Source organism: Rana temporaria, chromosome 3, assembly GCF_905171775.1.
Source record: "Rana temporaria chromosome 3, aRanTem1.1, whole genome shotgun sequence".
Taxonomy (NCBI): domain Eukaryota; kingdom Metazoa; phylum Chordata; class Amphibia; order Anura; family Ranidae; genus Rana; species Rana temporaria.
The window spans coordinates 260,289,629-260,307,601 of NC_053491.1; the positions used below are offsets into that span (position 1 = coordinate 260,289,629).

General features: G+C 43.4%; 1 protein-coding gene across 4 annotated transcripts in view; it reads right to left on the reverse strand.

Moving 5' to 3' along the window:
* ARHGAP26 (Rho GTPase activating protein 26) overlaps window positions 1-17,973 on the reverse strand; it is a 644,209-nt gene that overhangs the window by 280,487 nt on the left and 345,749 nt on the right. For all 4 annotated transcript variants that reach the window (XM_040344603.1, XM_040344602.1, XM_040344605.1 and 1 more), the window contains 3 exons: window positions 12,509-12,593; window positions 10,389-10,447; window positions 6,485-6,590 (listed from right to left, as the gene is read on the reverse strand). In XM_040344603.1, coding sequence (XP_040200537.1) covers window positions 6,485-6,590; window positions 10,389-10,447; window positions 12,509-12,593 — 250 coding nt within the window. The remainder of the gene's footprint in view (window positions 1-6,484; window positions 6,591-10,388; window positions 10,448-12,508; window positions 12,594-17,973) is intronic.

The window sequence follows — 17,973 nt, forward strand, 5'->3', positions numbered from 1 at the left end:
GAGTCCAGGGTGTGGGGCTGGCCGACCTGGAGAGCCGCGGAGATGGCTGTGAGCAGGCCGCGGGGGGGTCCGGCGCCATCTTGCCTGATCCGACAGGCGGCATGGTATGTGGATTAAAGAAGGACCGGAGGTCCGTCGCGGCTCCCGGCGGTGGCTGTGAGGATCCCCGGGCTTTCATGGAGCGGGCACCTCTGGATTTGCCCATGTAGCTGTGGGTTAATGTCCCCTTTAGTGCCTCGTTACGTTGGGCTGTGAGAGAGCGCTTTTGCGCTATAAACAAAATAGAGCGACAATTTTGAAAAAAATGCAATATTTTTTACTTTTTGCTGTAATAAATATCCCCCAAAAACATATATAAAAACATTTTTTTTCCTCAGTTTAGGCCGATACGTATTCTTCTACCTATTTTTAGTAAAAAAAAATCGCAATAAGCGTTTATCGATTGGTTTGCGCAAAATTTATAGTGTTTACAAAATAGGGGATAGTTTTATTGCATTTTTATTAATTTTTTTTTTTTTACTACTAATGGCGGCGATCAGCAATTTTTTTCGTGACTGCGACATTATGGCGGACACTTCGGACAATTTTGACACATTTTTGGGACCATTGTCATTTTCACAGCAAAAAATGCATTTAAATTGCATTCTTTATTGTGAAAATGACAGTTGCAGTTTGGGAGTTAACCACAGGTGGCGCTGTAGGAGTTAGGGTGCACCTAGTATGTGTTTACAACTGTTTGGGGGTGTGGCTGTAGGAATGACGTCATCGATCGTGTCTTCCCTATAAAGGGAATGACGCGATCGATGCGCCGCCATAGTGAAGGACGGGGAAGCCGTGTTTACACACGGCTCTCCCCGTTCTTCAGCTCCGGGGAGCGATCGCGACGGAGCGGCTATAAACAAATAGCCGCGCCGTGGTCCCGGATCGCTCCCCGAGCGGACCCGACCTCCGCATGTAGCGGGGGGGGTCCCGATCGGACCCCCCACCCGCTAATAGGCGAGGACGTACGTGTACGCCCATGTGCCTGTACGTGCCATATTGTGGACGTATATGTACATGCGGGGGTCGGGAACTGGTTAAAGAGCATATAATACAGAACTGTATCATAAGGTACAAAAGAATGATAACATCAACATAATGACATCAAAGAGATTGTTCAAAAAAGAACGTAGAAACAAATGACAGGTACTATGGGCCAGATCCTCAAAAGAGATACGCAGACTTAACTGCTGTTCAGTCTGTGTCTAACTTTGGAAACGATCCTCAAAAGGCTTTTTCCAAAGTTAGGCAGAAGATCCGGCATGTGTAATTGAATTACACTGCCGAATCTTAGGATGCAGTACCGCATCCGCCGCTGGGGGCATTTCGAGTCGAAATGCCGTTTCTAGTATGCAAATTAGCACTTAAGGCGATCCACAAAGCTTTCCAGCTTCGTTTTTTCGCCGTAAGTTTTATTTTGCAAGTGTAAAACTAGGGCTGATGTTACAAAGTGTAAACTAGTCACACCATGTAAAGGCCCATTCCAGCGACGGCATTTGGTATGCATTCCCGAGGGAGAACTCCACGGCAATTTGTAAAAACAAAACCGGCATGGGTTCCCCCCCAGGAGCATACCAGGCCCTTAGGTCTGGTATGGGTTGTAAGGAGACCCCCCTACGCCGAAAAATCGACGTAGGGGGTCCCCCTACAATCCATACCAGACCCGTATCCAAAGCACGCTACCCGGCCGGTCAGGAAAGGAGTGGGGACGAGCGAGCGTCCCCCCCCTCCTGAGCCGTGCCAGGCCGCATGCCCTCAACATGGGGGGGTTGGGTGCTCTGGGGCAGGGGGGCGCACGTGGGTACCTACCGGAGCATGATGGGACGGTGATGCCTATATAAATGGGATGCAAGGCGCGCTTTACAGCGACAACAGGCGACGAGGCAACATCGGAAGAGGGAAGAAGAAGAACCTGACGTCACAGAAGACCGCGCCGGCTGCCTGTTAGAAATTGAGCTAACACACAAAGATAGCAGGCAGCCAGCGCTGAAGAAGAAGGCACCGGACATCTGCAGAAGAACCGGGGTTCGCCGAGTCAACAGCGGAAGAGGGGAGAAGATGGAAGACCCCCGGAGTCCGGAGAAGCCCCCCCCCGGAGAGCGGAAGAAGAAACCCCCCCCCCGGAGAGTGGAAGAAGACCCCCGGAGAGTGGAAGACCCCCGGAGAGCGGAAGAAGAAGCCCCCCCTGCTAATAGAGCTAATAAAGAAGACAGGGGGGGCATCCGGAGCAGAATAATAAATTATTTTAAAAACCCTTGTGTTGTGTGTTTACTAACTTTAACTTTTTGCCTACAGGTGAATGGATAGGGGTACGATGTACCCCATATCCATTCACTTAGGGTGGGGGGCCGGTATCTGGGGGCCCCCTTATTTGAGGGGACTCCCAGATTCCGATAAGCCCCCGCCCGCAGACCCCGACAACCAATGGCAAGGGTTGTCGGGAAGAGGTCCTGTCCTCATCAACATGGGGACAGGGTGCTCTGGGGTGGGGGGGCCCGCAGTGCGCCCCCCTGCCCCAGAGTACCCAACCCCCCCATGTTGAGGGCATGCGGCCTGGCACGGCTCAGGAGGGGGGGGGGCGCTCGCTCGTCCCCACTCCCTTCCTGACCGGCCGGGTAGCGTGCTTTGGATACGGGTCTGGTATGGATTGTAGGGGGACCCCCTACGTCGATTTTTCGGCGTGGGGGGGGGTCTCCTTACAACCCATACCAGACCTAAGGGCCTGGTATGCTCCTGGGGGGTGAACCCATGCCGGTTTTTTCTTTGAAAATTGGCATGGAGTTCTCCCTCAGGAATGCATGCCGAGCGACGCTGTCATTTTTTTATTTTTTTTTCCGACGCAACTTTTTTAAGCCGTCGCGATCCTCAAAACTCGGCGTAACGTAACTTCGCGCATGCGCATTTAAAAATGGGACTCGCCCCATTTGAATAGGAACGCCTTGCGCCGGCGGATTTTTAGTTACACAGCCTGAAATTTCTAGATAAGTGCTTTGTGGATCAGGCACTTAGGTAGAAATTTTAAGGCAGTGTAACTTAAATGGGATTTTTTAAGTTACGCCAGGTTTTTGTGGATCTGGCCCACAGTGTCCAAAGGTGCAGATCACAGTAGTGATCTGCACAGATTAACAAGATAATATAAAACAAACAACTCCTAGGTAAACAGTAGCAGCATAAATCAGGGAATAATAACAAAGACTAAGGTGAGGCCAATGGTACAGGGGTCCCATATCTCGAGTGGTCCCACGGTTCCAAAACTTTATCAAATTGTGGTATGGAATCGTGGACAGATGCTGTTAAATACTCTATCCTCCGAATCTCAGCAACCAGGTGAAGGAATCTGGGCCATGGAGGGGGAGCTCTAGATAACCAACACAATGGTATGAGCCTTTTGGAGGCTAATAAGATATAGGCAGCTAAGCGGTTAACATTTTTGGGTAGGCCAGGGAATGGAAGTCCCAAAAGAAAATTTAAAGGATCAAACAGGAGGGACACATCCATCACCTCCTGTAACAGTAGCCTCACCTCCTGCCAAAAGGGTTGGACCAAGGAACATTTTCAAAAGATATGAAACAAAGAACCAGTATAATTTCCACAATGCCAGCAGTTCGGTGGAACCGAGGAAATATATGTATGAATGACATCAGGGGTTTTATACCAGAACATGAGAATTTTAATGGACGTTTACCGTTGAGTCACACATTTAGAGGACTTAAAAATAGAAGACCAAATCTTATCCCAGATTTGAACCGTAATAGGCTTACCCAATAAGTGCGACCATTTTCTCATGTAAAGGTGTGTGGTTTCAGAAATAGGAATCGATTCATGGAGGATACGGTGGATAGAGGATATTAAGTGTAATTGGTGAGGGCCCTGGGCACACAAAAACTCGAAAGCGGTCGGTCTGTCGAGAGTCAGGGTGGGAGATTTGGAATGAAAAAATGTCTAACCTGTAGGTAAAAATAAAAAAGGTGGGTGGGTATATCAAATTTTCCGCACAAGGTATTACAATTATACAACCTCCGTGTAACGGGATTAACTAAATTTCGTAGTTGAAACAGAGGCGCATTGAACCATGAGGAAATCCTACCCAGAGACATACTATCTGGTATGATTGGGTTAAACAGAACATTCACAAGTGGAGGACAAGGCGAAGCAAGGGGATAGCTTTTGAGACACTTGCGCCAAATGTTTAAAGTGAAGGCCATCGGGGCAGTACATTGACGCTTGTAAATAGAATCCAGGGAAGGAAGGGTACCCCAAACTAAAGAGCAAGGATGAACCGGGTACAGCACCCCCTTCTCAAAGGCAGCCCATTAATTCGGAGCATGTAGAGAGGACCAGGAAATAACAGCCCTCAGGTGTGAGGCATAATAATATTTAACAATATCCGGAGCACCCAAACCACCCCTGGACCTAGGGGCAAAAACCACTGAGCCTGCTATATGGTGAGCCCCACCACCCCATATGAACTTTAAAAAAACTCCTACAAAGTGCTTTCAGCTGAGGAGGGGGTAGGGCAATTCGGCAACGTTTCAAAGTTATATAGCAATCTGGGTAAAATGGACGGGACCATTGGCATTTTTATAGCGATCAGTGCCATAAAAATGCATTGGTTACTGTAAAAATGTCACTGACAGGGAAGGGGTTAACACTAGGGGGCGAGGAAGGGGTTAATTATGTTCCCTAGGTGTGTTCTAACTGAAGGGGGGGTGGGACTGACAAGGGGAAATGACAGATCGCTGTTCATACATTGTATGAAAATGCGATCAGTCATTTCTCCCCCTGACAGGACCGGGAGCTGTGTGTTTACACACACAACATCCAGGTTCTCGCTCTGTAACGAGCATCCGCGGGTGCCCGGCTGTGATCATGCCCGCCGGGCACATGCGTCGGCACAATGGGCGAGCAGGGGGCGTGCGCGTCCCTAGTGGCTGAAATACAAAATCACGTAATATTACGTGATTTTGCGCAGCCAAGCCGACCTGCCGCCGTAAAACTGCGGCGGCTGGTCGGCAAGTGGTTAAAGTGAAAGCAGACAGATCTATAAAGCCACTCTTCTGCATGGCAAGGAAGCATCATTTACTATGAGGAAACCGAGGGACACTATTAGATCCCAGATCTCTCCAAAAAGAGGATCTGTCACAGCCCATGCGATCAAAATGAATGTTATTTATCCTTTTTAATAGCAATAAGGTTAATAAAAAATACAATGTAAAATAAATAAATGATAAAATATAAAATTGAAAGCGCCCTATCCCCCCATGCTCACACACAAAGTAGATCTTGCATGCATATGTTAACGGTGATCGAACCACACATGTAACATGTCACTGCGAGCATTTGAGCGAGAGCAATAATTCTAGCACCAGACCTCTAAACTGAACACCTGTAAAGGCTTTTAAAGTGTCGTCTATGGAGATGTTTTTTAGGTACCATAGTTTGGTTCTGTTCCACTTGCGTCCAAAATGTTAATCTCCGAACTGCTCCTCATTGGATAGATTGATAACAGCGCAGCAATTGGCTCCCGCTGGTATCAATCAAATTCAGTGATGCAGGGGCTGAGTTATACACTCGGAGGCTATGCACACCGAGTGTATAACACAGGAGCACGCCCGCAAGGTAACCCCCTCCGGAGAGAGCTTCCCAGAGGGAGTTAGCTCTTGCAGGCAAGAGCCGAGACAGCCGCAGTGGGACCCCAGAAGAGGAAGTTCGGGTGCAAAACAAACTGCACGGTGGAGGCAAGTATGACATGTTTGTTATTTAAAAAAAAAAATGAACCTTTACAATCACTTTAAGGTATGATTCAAATGCGAAAAGGTATAATGTCCTGAACTGAGACATCAAATAAAAAAAAAATGTATGGGGGAGGGGGATTGGGGGAGATAAAGGCCCAGCACGCAAATGGTTAAATGGACAAATATTCTTTTGTATAAAACTTCCTCTTTGACAGAGCAGAGTAATGAGCTCATCAGTGTGGTGAAACTGCAACTTTGTGCTTTTGGCTCACATCCAAGTGGCATCCACGTGGACACATGTATTGGCAAAAATCTTCAGTACAATATTCTAAAGGAAAGGTGGATCTGTGGGCTGGGAATGTACGCTAGACGCCTACAAAATAAAACGGACATGAAATGAATACAACATTTATGCTTCCATTTCCGGAATGATTAATTGCACCCTATCTGACGCCTAAAATTCAGATGGTCATTTATTACTTTAGTCGGATGTATTTTCCAGCTGGCAATGTACTCGGCAACTGCCTAGTTTGATAAAGCCAAGACATGGCCCTGCTGTCCAATGACAATGAACTTTGTGGTAAGCTCTAGATAGTGATAAGGAATTTAAAGTGGTAGAGAAACTGAAAAGGATGAAGCAACAACTCACAAAAAAAGCAGCTTCTTCTCTCCATAGAAGTTGCTGCTACAGGAAATACACAGGGACTTACCTTGCCAAGTGTTTTATTAATAAGTGCAACATCTGTCGGTTCTTCTCCGGCAAGCGGTGAATCAGACAATGGATTTCCTTTATGCGGGATTCCTGGTTTTCAAGTTCTTTAATGAAAATTAAAACATTACTTCAAAAGGTGCATACATGAAACATAAATATAAAGAAAATAACAAACGTATATACTTAGAACTAAACCCTAGATTTAAAAGTAACAAATGACTCCAGGTCTGTATTAATGAATATATTGTTACATGTATTTTTCCAAGCAAGCATTTTTAGGTACCTGAATCTGACCTAGTATCAGCCCCTTGAACTGAGACTATAAGAAGAATCAGCAGCTAACATGGAGCATGCTGATAGGAGGGAGAAGCAGAGTAATGAGCGGTATCATTTTGCCGTTTCCACGTCCCTGTCCAATCCCAGGCTGGCAGCACACCTGTGAGTGAGTGAGTGAGTGAGTGACTTATATAGCGCAGCAAATGCGAACTTAATCGCCTCAAGGCGCTTGACATCCAGAGTCGTACCGGTCCTTCAGAAGAGGTGGGTCTTTAGTTTTTTCCTAAAGGCCCGATGGTTTTCCTCCAGGCGGATGGTAGTGGGTAGAGCATTCCAGAGCCGAGGTCCTTGGACCGAAAATCTGCGTTCTCCCTTCGATTTGTAGCGGGATTTAGGAATTTGGAGAAGGTTTTGGTTGGTTGATCGGAGCACGCGCTTGGTGACGTAGGGTTTTATTTTCTCGCTTAAGTATTGGGGAGCGTTCCCCTGTGTACATTTGTGGGTAAGGCAGAGTGTCTTGAATGTCACCCTGTCCTGTACGGGCAGCCAGTGGAGGGATCTCAAGGCCGGGGAGACTGATTCCCACGGCTTTTTACCTGTTACCAGTCTGGCTGCCGTGTTCTGGACGACTTGTAGACGTGACATCTGGTATTTCGGTAGTCCTAAATAGAGGGAATTTGCGTAGTCGAGTCGTGAATTGATGATAGTTCCAACCACTACAGCTCTGTCTTCTTCCGGGATGAAGGGGATGAGTCTACGTAGCATGCGGAGCAGGTGATGAGAACTGCTGACAACTGATCCTATTTGTGCATCCATCGTCATGTCTGCGTCAAAGATGACTCCGAGGCTTTTGACTTTGTTGCTTGGCGCAATGGTTTGTCCGAGGATGGTGGGTGGTATCCATGTGGTCCTAGAAATGGATTTCCTATTTGCGTGCAGGGTGAGTAGCTCTGTTTTGGATCCGTTGAGTTTGAGGGAGCTTTCAGTCATCCAATTGTCGATCAGTGTGATGGCCTTTGTTCAGGAAAACTAGCTTGAACTATGCTGGCTGGCTGTCATTCAACCTGGAATATTGAGGCATTTAGGAATGAAGAAAATGGGTGGTGGTGGTGAGCAGTTCCAGATTAAAGGTGAGTATTGCAGCAAAAGCTGCCTTTAATTTTATTTTTTTAACCACTTGCCTACTGGGCACTTTTACCCCTTTCCTGTCCAGGATATTTTCATCTTTCTGCACTGTCACACTTTAAATGACTATTTTGTGGTTATGCTACAGTGTACCCATATGAAATTTTTGTAATTTTTTTTCACACAAAGCTTTTTTTTTTTTTTTTTTAAGGACGCAGTGATCACAGAGCACGGCATGCAGGCAACACGATCAACAAGAGAACATCCATGCACACCCTCCCAGCAATGTAAGCCTCCACTGTAACTGTCTTTTGGTTATAGCGCAGGTGGGAAGTGGTTAATGGGCTATTTTATTTTTGGGCTGGAGTAATGCTTTAAAGCAGCATACTTCTCAGGTCCTACAACACTAAGCATATATACAAAATACAGAGCTACAGCTGTGGGGAAGATATGCCTGTATATACAGTGCCTTGAAAAAATATACCCCTTGACATTTTCCACATTTTGGCAAGTTACAACCAAAAACTTAAAGTGGACCGTCAGTCATTTTTTCAACTTTCCATCTATTAAATCTTCTGCCCTTGTTGTTTCAACTTTGGATAGTAAAACATTATTTCTTCTACCTTACTGGTATTTACTATACCTTATACAGCCCACTTCCTCTTTCTTGTCTGGTCATTAGCCTAGGCTTATGACATCATGCACAGCTCTCTCTCTCATTCTTGTGGAAGTTTGCCAGGAAGGCAGGGGGATAAGTTATAAGAGGGCCAATGAGAGCTGCAGAGCTAGAGGTGTGTCTGTGTAAGTCCAGGAAGTGAACAGGCAGCAGCTTCAGCTGCACACAGTTAAAATGGATGCAGCCAGACTTTGTGGAAGGAGATTTCTGCCGTATATTTGGCAAGTACAGAATCACAGTGTATATAAAATAATATGCAAAGTGGTTGAAGGGAAGCTTTAGAATGTGTTTATTACAAATTATGTGAGCAGTCTTCAGTTCCTCTTTAAATGTATTTTTATTGGGATTTTATGTGATAGACCAACACAAAGTGGCACATAATTGTGAAGTGAAAGGAAAATGATAAATGATTTTCATTTTTTTTTTACAAATAAATATGTGAAAAGTGTGGCGTGCATTTGTATTCAGCCCCCTTTACTCTGATACCCCTAACCAAAATCTAGTGGAACCAATTGCCTTCAGAAGTCACCCAATTTGTAAATTGAGTCCAACTGTGTGTAACTTGTTTTCTGTTTGCGAGAAGCCATGTGGGGGATATAGCAAACATGTGGAAGAAGGTGCTCTGGTCAGAGAAGACAAAAAATTAACTTTTTACCTAGAAACAAAACACTATGTGTGGTGGAAAAACGAACTGCACATCATCCTGAACACACCATCCCCACTGTGAAACATGGTGGTGGAAGCACCATATTGTGGAAATGCTTTTATTCAACAGGGACAGTGAAGCTAGTCAGTATTGATGGGAAGATGGATGGAGCCAAATACAGGGCAATCTTAGAAGAAAACCTCTGTCTGCAAAAGACTTGAGACTAGGGCGAAGGTTCACCTTTCAGCAGTACAACGACCCTAAACATACAGCCAGAGCTACAATGGAATGGTTTAGATCATGGGTCTTCAAACTACGGCCCTCCAGTTGTTCAGGAACTACAATTCCCATCATGCCTAGTCATGTCTGTGAATGTCAGTGTGTTACAATGCCTCATGGGATGTGTAGTTCTGCAACAGCTGGAGGGCCGTAGTTTGAGGACCCCTGGTTTAGATCAAAGCATATTCATGTGTTAGAATGGCCCAGTCAAAGTTCAGACCTAAATCCAGTTGAGAATCTGTGGCAAGACTTGAAAACTGCTGTTCACAGACGCTCTTCATCCAGTCTGATGGAGCTTAAGCTATTTTGCAAAGAAGAATGGGCAAAAATGTCACTCGCTAGATGTGAAAAGCTGGTAGAGACATACCCAAAAAGACTTGCAGCTGTAATTGCAGTCAAAGATGGTTCTACAAAGTATTCACTTGGGGGGGGGGGGGGGAGATACAAATGCACGCCACACTTTTTCATTTTTTTTTTACAGATAAATATGTGAAACCATTTATTGTTTTCCTTCCATGTCACAATTATGTGCCACTTTGTGTTGGTCTATCACATAAAATAAATTTACGTTTTTGGTTGTAACGTGACAAAATGTGGAAAATTGCAAGGGGTATGAATACTTTTTCAAGGCACTGTACATATAAACAACATCCAGTGAAAGTTCTACAGTCCTCCATTTTGTTGGATTTTTTACCTAGGTCGATATTTTACTTGACCTCTTCTTCAGGCACGCTAACCCCATTACACAGCCTAATTTCTCATATGTGTCCCTGTGGATCCAAATGTTCCACAGGCAGCAATAAGATGAAAACGAAAAATCACTTCTGTTGGCTATGTGTCCGACAGACATTGCTTCACAAAAGATTATTTTACAAAGAACTCTCTTAATGGAGAACTTACTAGCAGCCTTGATGAAGCTTCTCTGAAACTGGTAAGTCATGAGGGGCCCTGGAAGCATCCTGCAATATAAAAATGTATTAGGCAGTGCCAACAGCACACTCTTCACAGTTCAAATTACATACACAAAAGCTCATTGTTTTCACTACAGTTGCACAGGGAAAAAAAAAAATTACAAATGTAAAAAATACACACAATTCTGAGACATGGTTGGTTATTAATCATAATATACAATCAAATAGCAGACATGCTTTGAACGAAAGCTATAATGGTTATGTGTTCATTATGTTTAAATGGTTACTAAACCCAGGACCCTGCATTCACTATATCTGGTCTCACACAGTACACAACATGGAAAATACAATTATTTTTGTAAATATAAACTGCTAAATACCTTTTCTCATCAGCAATATATAGCATTTGTGTGGCTTCTATCAGTGTCTGAAAGAGCACTGGTTAAAGCTTGTAGGAAGGGGGTTCCATTCCCCTCTGACTGTCCTATGATGCTGCATGACCCCTGACCCTCTGTCTGGACAGTGCCGATTGGCCCTGTGTCGATCACACGCATGTGCAGAGTGCCTCCAAGGCTCTGTGCTATCAGCAGGAATGGGAGGATGAGAGAAGACTGGATCAAACAGCCTTTTTACACAATGCAGAGGATTAACCCCTTAGGTTCCAAAGTGAGTATAACCAGCATGCTTTACTGCATATACACACTGATTTTACTGTTGAGGGTTTAAGAACACTTTAAATGTTCATATATTTACATTTTAAACTGATATTTGTATAGATATTCCCACTATTTATATAGATCATGTATTACTAGTTATATAACATATTTTACAAATAAACATTTGATAAGAATTTTGTTTAAAACTGGTTTTACAGAGCACTCTTCTAAAGAGTCTCCAAGTTGGAGCACATATAGCAGTGAATAAATTATGTGCAGGTTTGCCTGGAGGGAGTCCACTCCTCTCTAAAAGGCGCAGGGACACATCGACGCCTAATGTGTCCCCAGGCCAACCCCAGCGAACAAGTTATACAAAATAATGGCAACCACCCCAATTTTTAACCAGCCTTTGCAGTAAGGTGCATATGGAAGGAAGAGCAATGCACTTGACAGACAGACATAAAATTCCCAGAACATTTACCAGCTAGCCCGCAAAAAAACTACCCCTATGAACATAACAGGCAGGAACGTGGAGTGACTAAACTACAGCAAAGCAGCCAAGTTTGCACAAAGAAAATGTCAAAATGAATCTATAGCACCACTTGCTGGCTGGAAATGCCAATTTGAAATAATCATATGTATCATTTTGGATAAACTTATATATTTTATATTTCACAGACATTCCCAATTTAAAGTCACCGGTCGACCATACTAATTAATAACAGTTCTGACACAGTGAAACGTTCAGACAGTGCTTTCTTCTCCATTCGGTTGTTGGGCTACTGCCATGCTTGGATGGCAAGAGGCAAATAGATTTTTTATTTTAATTACTGCAACTATTTTACCATCCATCTACACATGACTTATTTATATTTTTCCAATATTAAATAAATAAATGTTTACGACTTAAATGGTAGCAAAGTCATAATGTTGATAACGCCCACTGTTTAGTAGATATTTACTTTAGCAGCAATCTGTGACATCACTGGCATATGCGGACTGGGCTCTGAGTGAAAACATCGCTGCTCTGCCTTTCCTACGGTCGAGGACCGCAAACCGGGAGGGAAGATCGGATGAAGATGGAAGTGCTGGGACCTGTGACAGTGTGGTGGTGAAAGGCTTTGTTCAGGTATGTCTGTCATAATGTGCTAGTATGCGATGCATACTAGCATATTATGACATGCTGCCCGGGGGCCGTTTTTTTTGGTACGGTTTTCTATCACTTTAATTAACTTACTGAATGCTAGCAAACAAATATGATCTCTGAAAATTATCAGGAGCCATATGAGCTCAAAACTAAAGCTTGCTGTCCGTTAGTTCTGACTGTATTTCAATGAAAAACATCCTATATCAACTTCCAAATGAATGTGCTTTGTACCCCAATTTCTTTAAAAGGCATATTTTTTTTACTTTTATCTTTAGCATTTCCCTGCATAGTGTGTCTTTAACAAACCTCAAATATGTCTTCAAAGCACTTGTAATTGTCTTTATTTCCCACTCTGTGGAGATCTCAGTTTCAGGTTCAGCAATTTTAGGATCTGAAAACATAAAAAATACATCAATACAAAGAAATAATCCCCAACACAATTTTAAAGTAAACTTATAAAAACTCAGCGCAATTCAAGCTTAGAGTAATAAAAAAAATGAAATGATATATTAATAAAAAACAAAAGTTTTGTTGTGAAAAGCACATGGTCAATAGAGGTTACATTTAGGTTGCAACTCAAGCTTTCCTATTGGTCAATGAGTTCACCTATCACAATAAAAATGTCAATGGAGACATTGGGGTGGTGGGTGGGGAAGGCTCCAGTATAAAGTCTACAGTAATAGTTAAGCTTAAAGGATCACTAAAGGAATTTTTTTTTTTAGCAAAATAGCTTCCTTTACCTTACTGCAGTACTGGTTTCATGTCCTCATTGTTTTTTTTTGCTTTGAAGTAGCTGCAATTCTGCTGTGATCTCCACACTTCCTGGTTGTCTGGCTCCTTATAACCACAGTACTGGGAGCTTTTCACGGTGGTCTAAGCTGTCATTACTGTGTTACTCAGACATTCACACAGAAACTTGGCCAGACCACGCACCTATATTAATCCTAAATTGAGCAAGTAAACTTGGTGAAAAAACCCACAGATGATGGCTATCCCATCCAACACATCCACAAACAACTAAACTTGTTTGATCTTAATACCTCCTCTTCCCTGATCCTTTTCTTGAATGGTCTACTCACAAAGCATACATTAGGGGGATCCTAATAAAATGAAGCTCTCAGGCAAAGTGCCAAAGGACAAAGCAGCTCACCAACCTACTTGACAGCACTAACTGGAACAAGAAAACAAAAACTAACCCAAACCCCAACACTAGCAACAAAATTTGACCCAAGATCCCTCCCTAACGAAAAACATGCCAAAATGTTACTCAAACTACATGCCAATTTCTATGCCTGAGGGAATAGAGCCAAAAAGCTACTAGCATCCCAGATGACATAGCCAATGCTTTTCGAGCATACTATAGCATACTGTGCAGCCTAAAGGACGACCCTTCGACAAATCAACCCACAGCTCGCGACACTGAAGGTTTCCTAGAATCACTCTACCAACAGAGCATCTCCAAGGAACATTTAGAAGCTCTCGATGCCCCTTTCACAGCAACAGAAATAGAAAAAAAATTGTTCTTCTCTCCCCTATGGCAAAGCTCGAGGCCCAGATGGCTTCTCATCCAATTATTATAAATTGTTTTCTGCCACCCTGCCCCCCAATATGTGTCAAATGTTCAAAACTGATGTGTCCTCTGGCAGATTTCCTTTATAATGTTGGCCGATAACGTTTCCAGTGTTGCCAAAACCAGGAAAGGAGCTGGAATCCCCACAAAACTGTCGTCCGATATCATTGCTCAACAATGACGTCAAACTGTATGCAAAATTAATTGCTCAGAGATTAGCCCCTATCATGACCCAACTCATCCACCCCAACTAAGTCGGCTTCACATTATGCAGGCAAGCCCCTGATGCCCGAAAATTACAAACCTACTTTTTCACACTATTGACAAGACTATTGTTTAGGCTTTTTCCCTTCCAACAGTTTCAGAAATACTTTAGAGGTTTAATATGTGCTAGTATTAAAATATTCAACGTGGAGCCATTGATTTTGTATCTGTTGGCGTACAAAAATTCACTAAAAACTTTCTCTTACAACCAGGTTCCCATTTCAGTGGCAGTCCAAAGCTATGTCATATCTAGGTATTTTCCTAACCACTCCCTCACCTAATGTATATGCCTCCAATTACATCCCCTTTCTAGACACATGTAAAAGAGACCTGCAAAATATTAGCACAAAATAGCTCTCATGGCCAGGCAGAGTGGCAGCATTTAAAATGACCACTCTCCATTAACTTCTATACCTTTACGAGCTCCGACGATCATGATCCCAACTCTCTTTGACTTTCCAAACTTCAGCCCTAGCCATGCTTAGCATTGGAATAGAGAAGTTCCCACAGAACCTCAAAACCATAGTTATGCATATCCTTTTTGCATCTAGACTGCTTATCACAAGAAAAACTTACGTTAGATCCACCGGTAACGGTATTTCTACGAGCCTTCCAGGACGGCACACCAGAGAGATGAGGGCTCCTCCCCACAGGAAACACAATCAATTGACAGTTTGTTATAAGTCCCCACCCATCCCCTTGCTCCTCAGTATGTATTAAAGTAATCCTGAACTGGTTCACAAGGGACATTGCTCCGTATCGGTACTTACTACCTAGCGTATAGCTTATTTTTCCCCCTCCACATAGGGCGGGTAGTAGGCCTGCCGTCCTGGAAGGCTCGTAGAAATACCGTTACCGGTAGATCTAACGTAAGTTTTCTCCTAACGCCTTCCAGGACGGCACACCAGAGAGGATATTAAAGAAACTCAGGCCTACTTTAGGGTGGGACCCTTGCCTGCAAGGTCTTTCTGCTAAATGTCAGAGTCTGACTTTGTTTCACCACCTCCACTACCTAGTGTGTGATGATGGTATCCTAGCTGGATCATGTAATTGACCTGCAGGTCCGCTCCACCTATGTCCCTGTCTCCTTTTCGGATGCAGGACCTAGGTGGCATGTGCTCTCAAAGAAAAATCTGAGAGCCTGTGAATTTTTTAAGATAGAAGGATTGGCTGTGCCAATATTCTAGCCAAATAATGTCTGCAATTGCTGCATAGGACCATCAAAAAGTTTAATCAGAGATTTGTTCTGTGGCACAAGGAACTACTCTGATCGACCAAGAAAAAACATCTGGTTTCAAGCCAGTAGTCTGTTCAGGAGAATGGTTTAGAAAAAAAGGTCTCCTGACGGACAATCCTTGTGGGTCCCCTTCTTGTCCGCCATAGTCATGGTGAAACAAGGAAGTCAACCCACTCAAGGATACTAGATTATGGCAAGCTTATTCCCTGGACTCAAATGACTGGGCAGGTATGTACCCAAGTAGGGCGTTTGGTGTGTTCCTGCACCTTCAAGGAGGGGTGGTTCCCCTTCAGTTCACCTGCCCCCCTCCATTCATCAGAGGAGCAAGGGGATGGGTGGGGACTTATAACAAACTGTCAATTGATTGTGTTTCCTGTGGGGAGGAGCCCTCATCTCTCTGGTGTGCCGTCCTGGAAGGCGTTAGGAGAAATAGTGACATGAACTGGTCCCAAATTTATCTGATGCTCAACTCACATGAAAAACTCCTAGCATCTCTAAATAGCTCCTCAAATTTCATAATACAGTGCCTTGCGAAAGGCTTCAAACAAAGATATAAAACAATTTTTTTTTTTTTAAGAATCAACAAGTGGGACACAATCATGAAGTGGAACTAAATTTATTGTATATTTTAAACTTTTTTAACAAATAAACTGAAAAATTGGGCGTGCAAAATTATTCAGCCCCCTTAAGTTAATACTTTGTAGCGCCACCTTTTGCTGCGATTACAGCTGTAAGTCGCTTGGGGTAGGTCTCTATCAGTTTTGCACATCGAGAGACTGACATTTTTGCCCATTCCTCCTTGCAAAACAGCTCGAGCTCAGTGAGGTTGGATGGAGAGCGTTTGTGAACAGCAGTTTTCAGTTCTTTCCACAGATTCTCGATTGGATTCAGGTCTGGACTTTGACTTGGCCATTCTAACACCTGGATATGTTTATTTGTAAACCATTCCATTGTAGATTTCGCTTTATGTTTTGGATCATTGTCTTGTTGGAAGACAAATCTCCGTCCCAGTCTCAGGTCTTTTGCAGACTCCATCAGGTTTTCTTCCAGAATGGTCCTGTATTTGGCTCCATCCATCTTCCCATCAATTTTAACCAACTTCCCTGTCCCTGCTGAAGAAAAGCACCATGTTTGACAGTGGGGATGGTGTGTTCAGGGTGATAAGCTGTGTTGCTTTTACGCCAAACATAACGTTTTGCATTGTTGCCAAAAAGTTCGATTTTGGTTTCATCTGACCAGAGCACCTTCTTCCACATGTTTGGTGTGTCTCCCAGGTGGCTTGTGGCAAACTTTAAACGACACTTTTTATGGATATCTTTAAGAAATGTCTTTCTTCTTGCCATTCTTCCATAAAGGCCAGATTTGTGCAGTATAGGACTGATTGTTGTCCTATGGACAGAGTCTCCCACCTCAACTGTAGATCTCTGCAGTTCATCCAGAGTGATCATGGGCCTCTTAGCTGCATCTCTGATCAGTCTTCTCCTTGTATGAGCTGAAAGTTTAGAGGGACGGCCAGGTCTTCGTAGATTTGCAGTGGTCTGATACTCCTATTTCAATATTATCGCTTGCACAGTGCTCCTTGGAAAGTTTAAAGCTTGGGAAATCTTTTTGAATCCAAATCCGGCTTTAAACTTCTCCACAACAGTATCTCAAACCTGCCTGGTGTGTTCCTTGTTTTTCATGATGCTCTCTGCGCTTTAAACGGACCTCTGAGACTATCACAGTGCAGGTGCATTTATACGGAGACTTGATTACACACAGGTGGATTCTATTTATCATTATTAGTCATTTAGGTCAACATTGGATCATTCAGAGATCCTCACTGAACTTCTGGAGAGAGTTTGCTGCACTGAAAGTAAAGGGGCTGAATAATTTTGCACGCCCAATTTTTCAGTTTTTTATTTGTTAAAAAAGTTTGAAATATCCAATAAATTTCATTCCACTTCATGATTGTGTCCCACTTGTTAATTCTTCAAATGTGGCAAAAGGTCGCAAAGTTCGAGGGGGCCGAATACTTTCGCAAGCCACTGTACTTACAGTAGTTGGCCAGCACACTTGACACTTTCCCTTTAAATATTCCCTAGTGAGCGTAATATCACAGTATGTCATGTAGTTCTGTACCCATTAATATTATAGTGAATGCAATACCCCCCTGGTTATCTCTATTTCTTTGTATTTTGCATTGTTTTGCCCCAACTTAAAATGTAATTGGAAGGCTATAACGTTCTAACCACAGAAACAACAGCTTAATTTATTTGTTGTTGATTATTATTTGTTCTTTGAATCTTATGTAATTCATTGCATAATGTTTCTGTATTTTCAAAATTTCAATAAATATTATATTAAAAAAATCGAATTGTCTCTCGGCATTAGAAATATGGAATTTTATTTCAGTCCGAATGCAAATTCAGACACATTTTTGGTTATTCAGAGATTAATATCAATTGACAATTCCTTTCTTAAAAAATAAAAATATATATATTTTTTAAAAGAAAGGAATTCAAAAACTTGTGTCTTTATTCACTTTTTAGGTGAATGGGTAGGAGTACTATATACCCCATGCTCATTCCACACTGGGGTGGGGGGATCTGGCAGACCCCCCCCTTCCCCAAAGCACCCCCCCATTTTGAGGGCATGTGGTCTGGCATGGTACAGGGGGGGGGGGGACACAGGAGCGAGCACATGCTCGGATAACTGTCT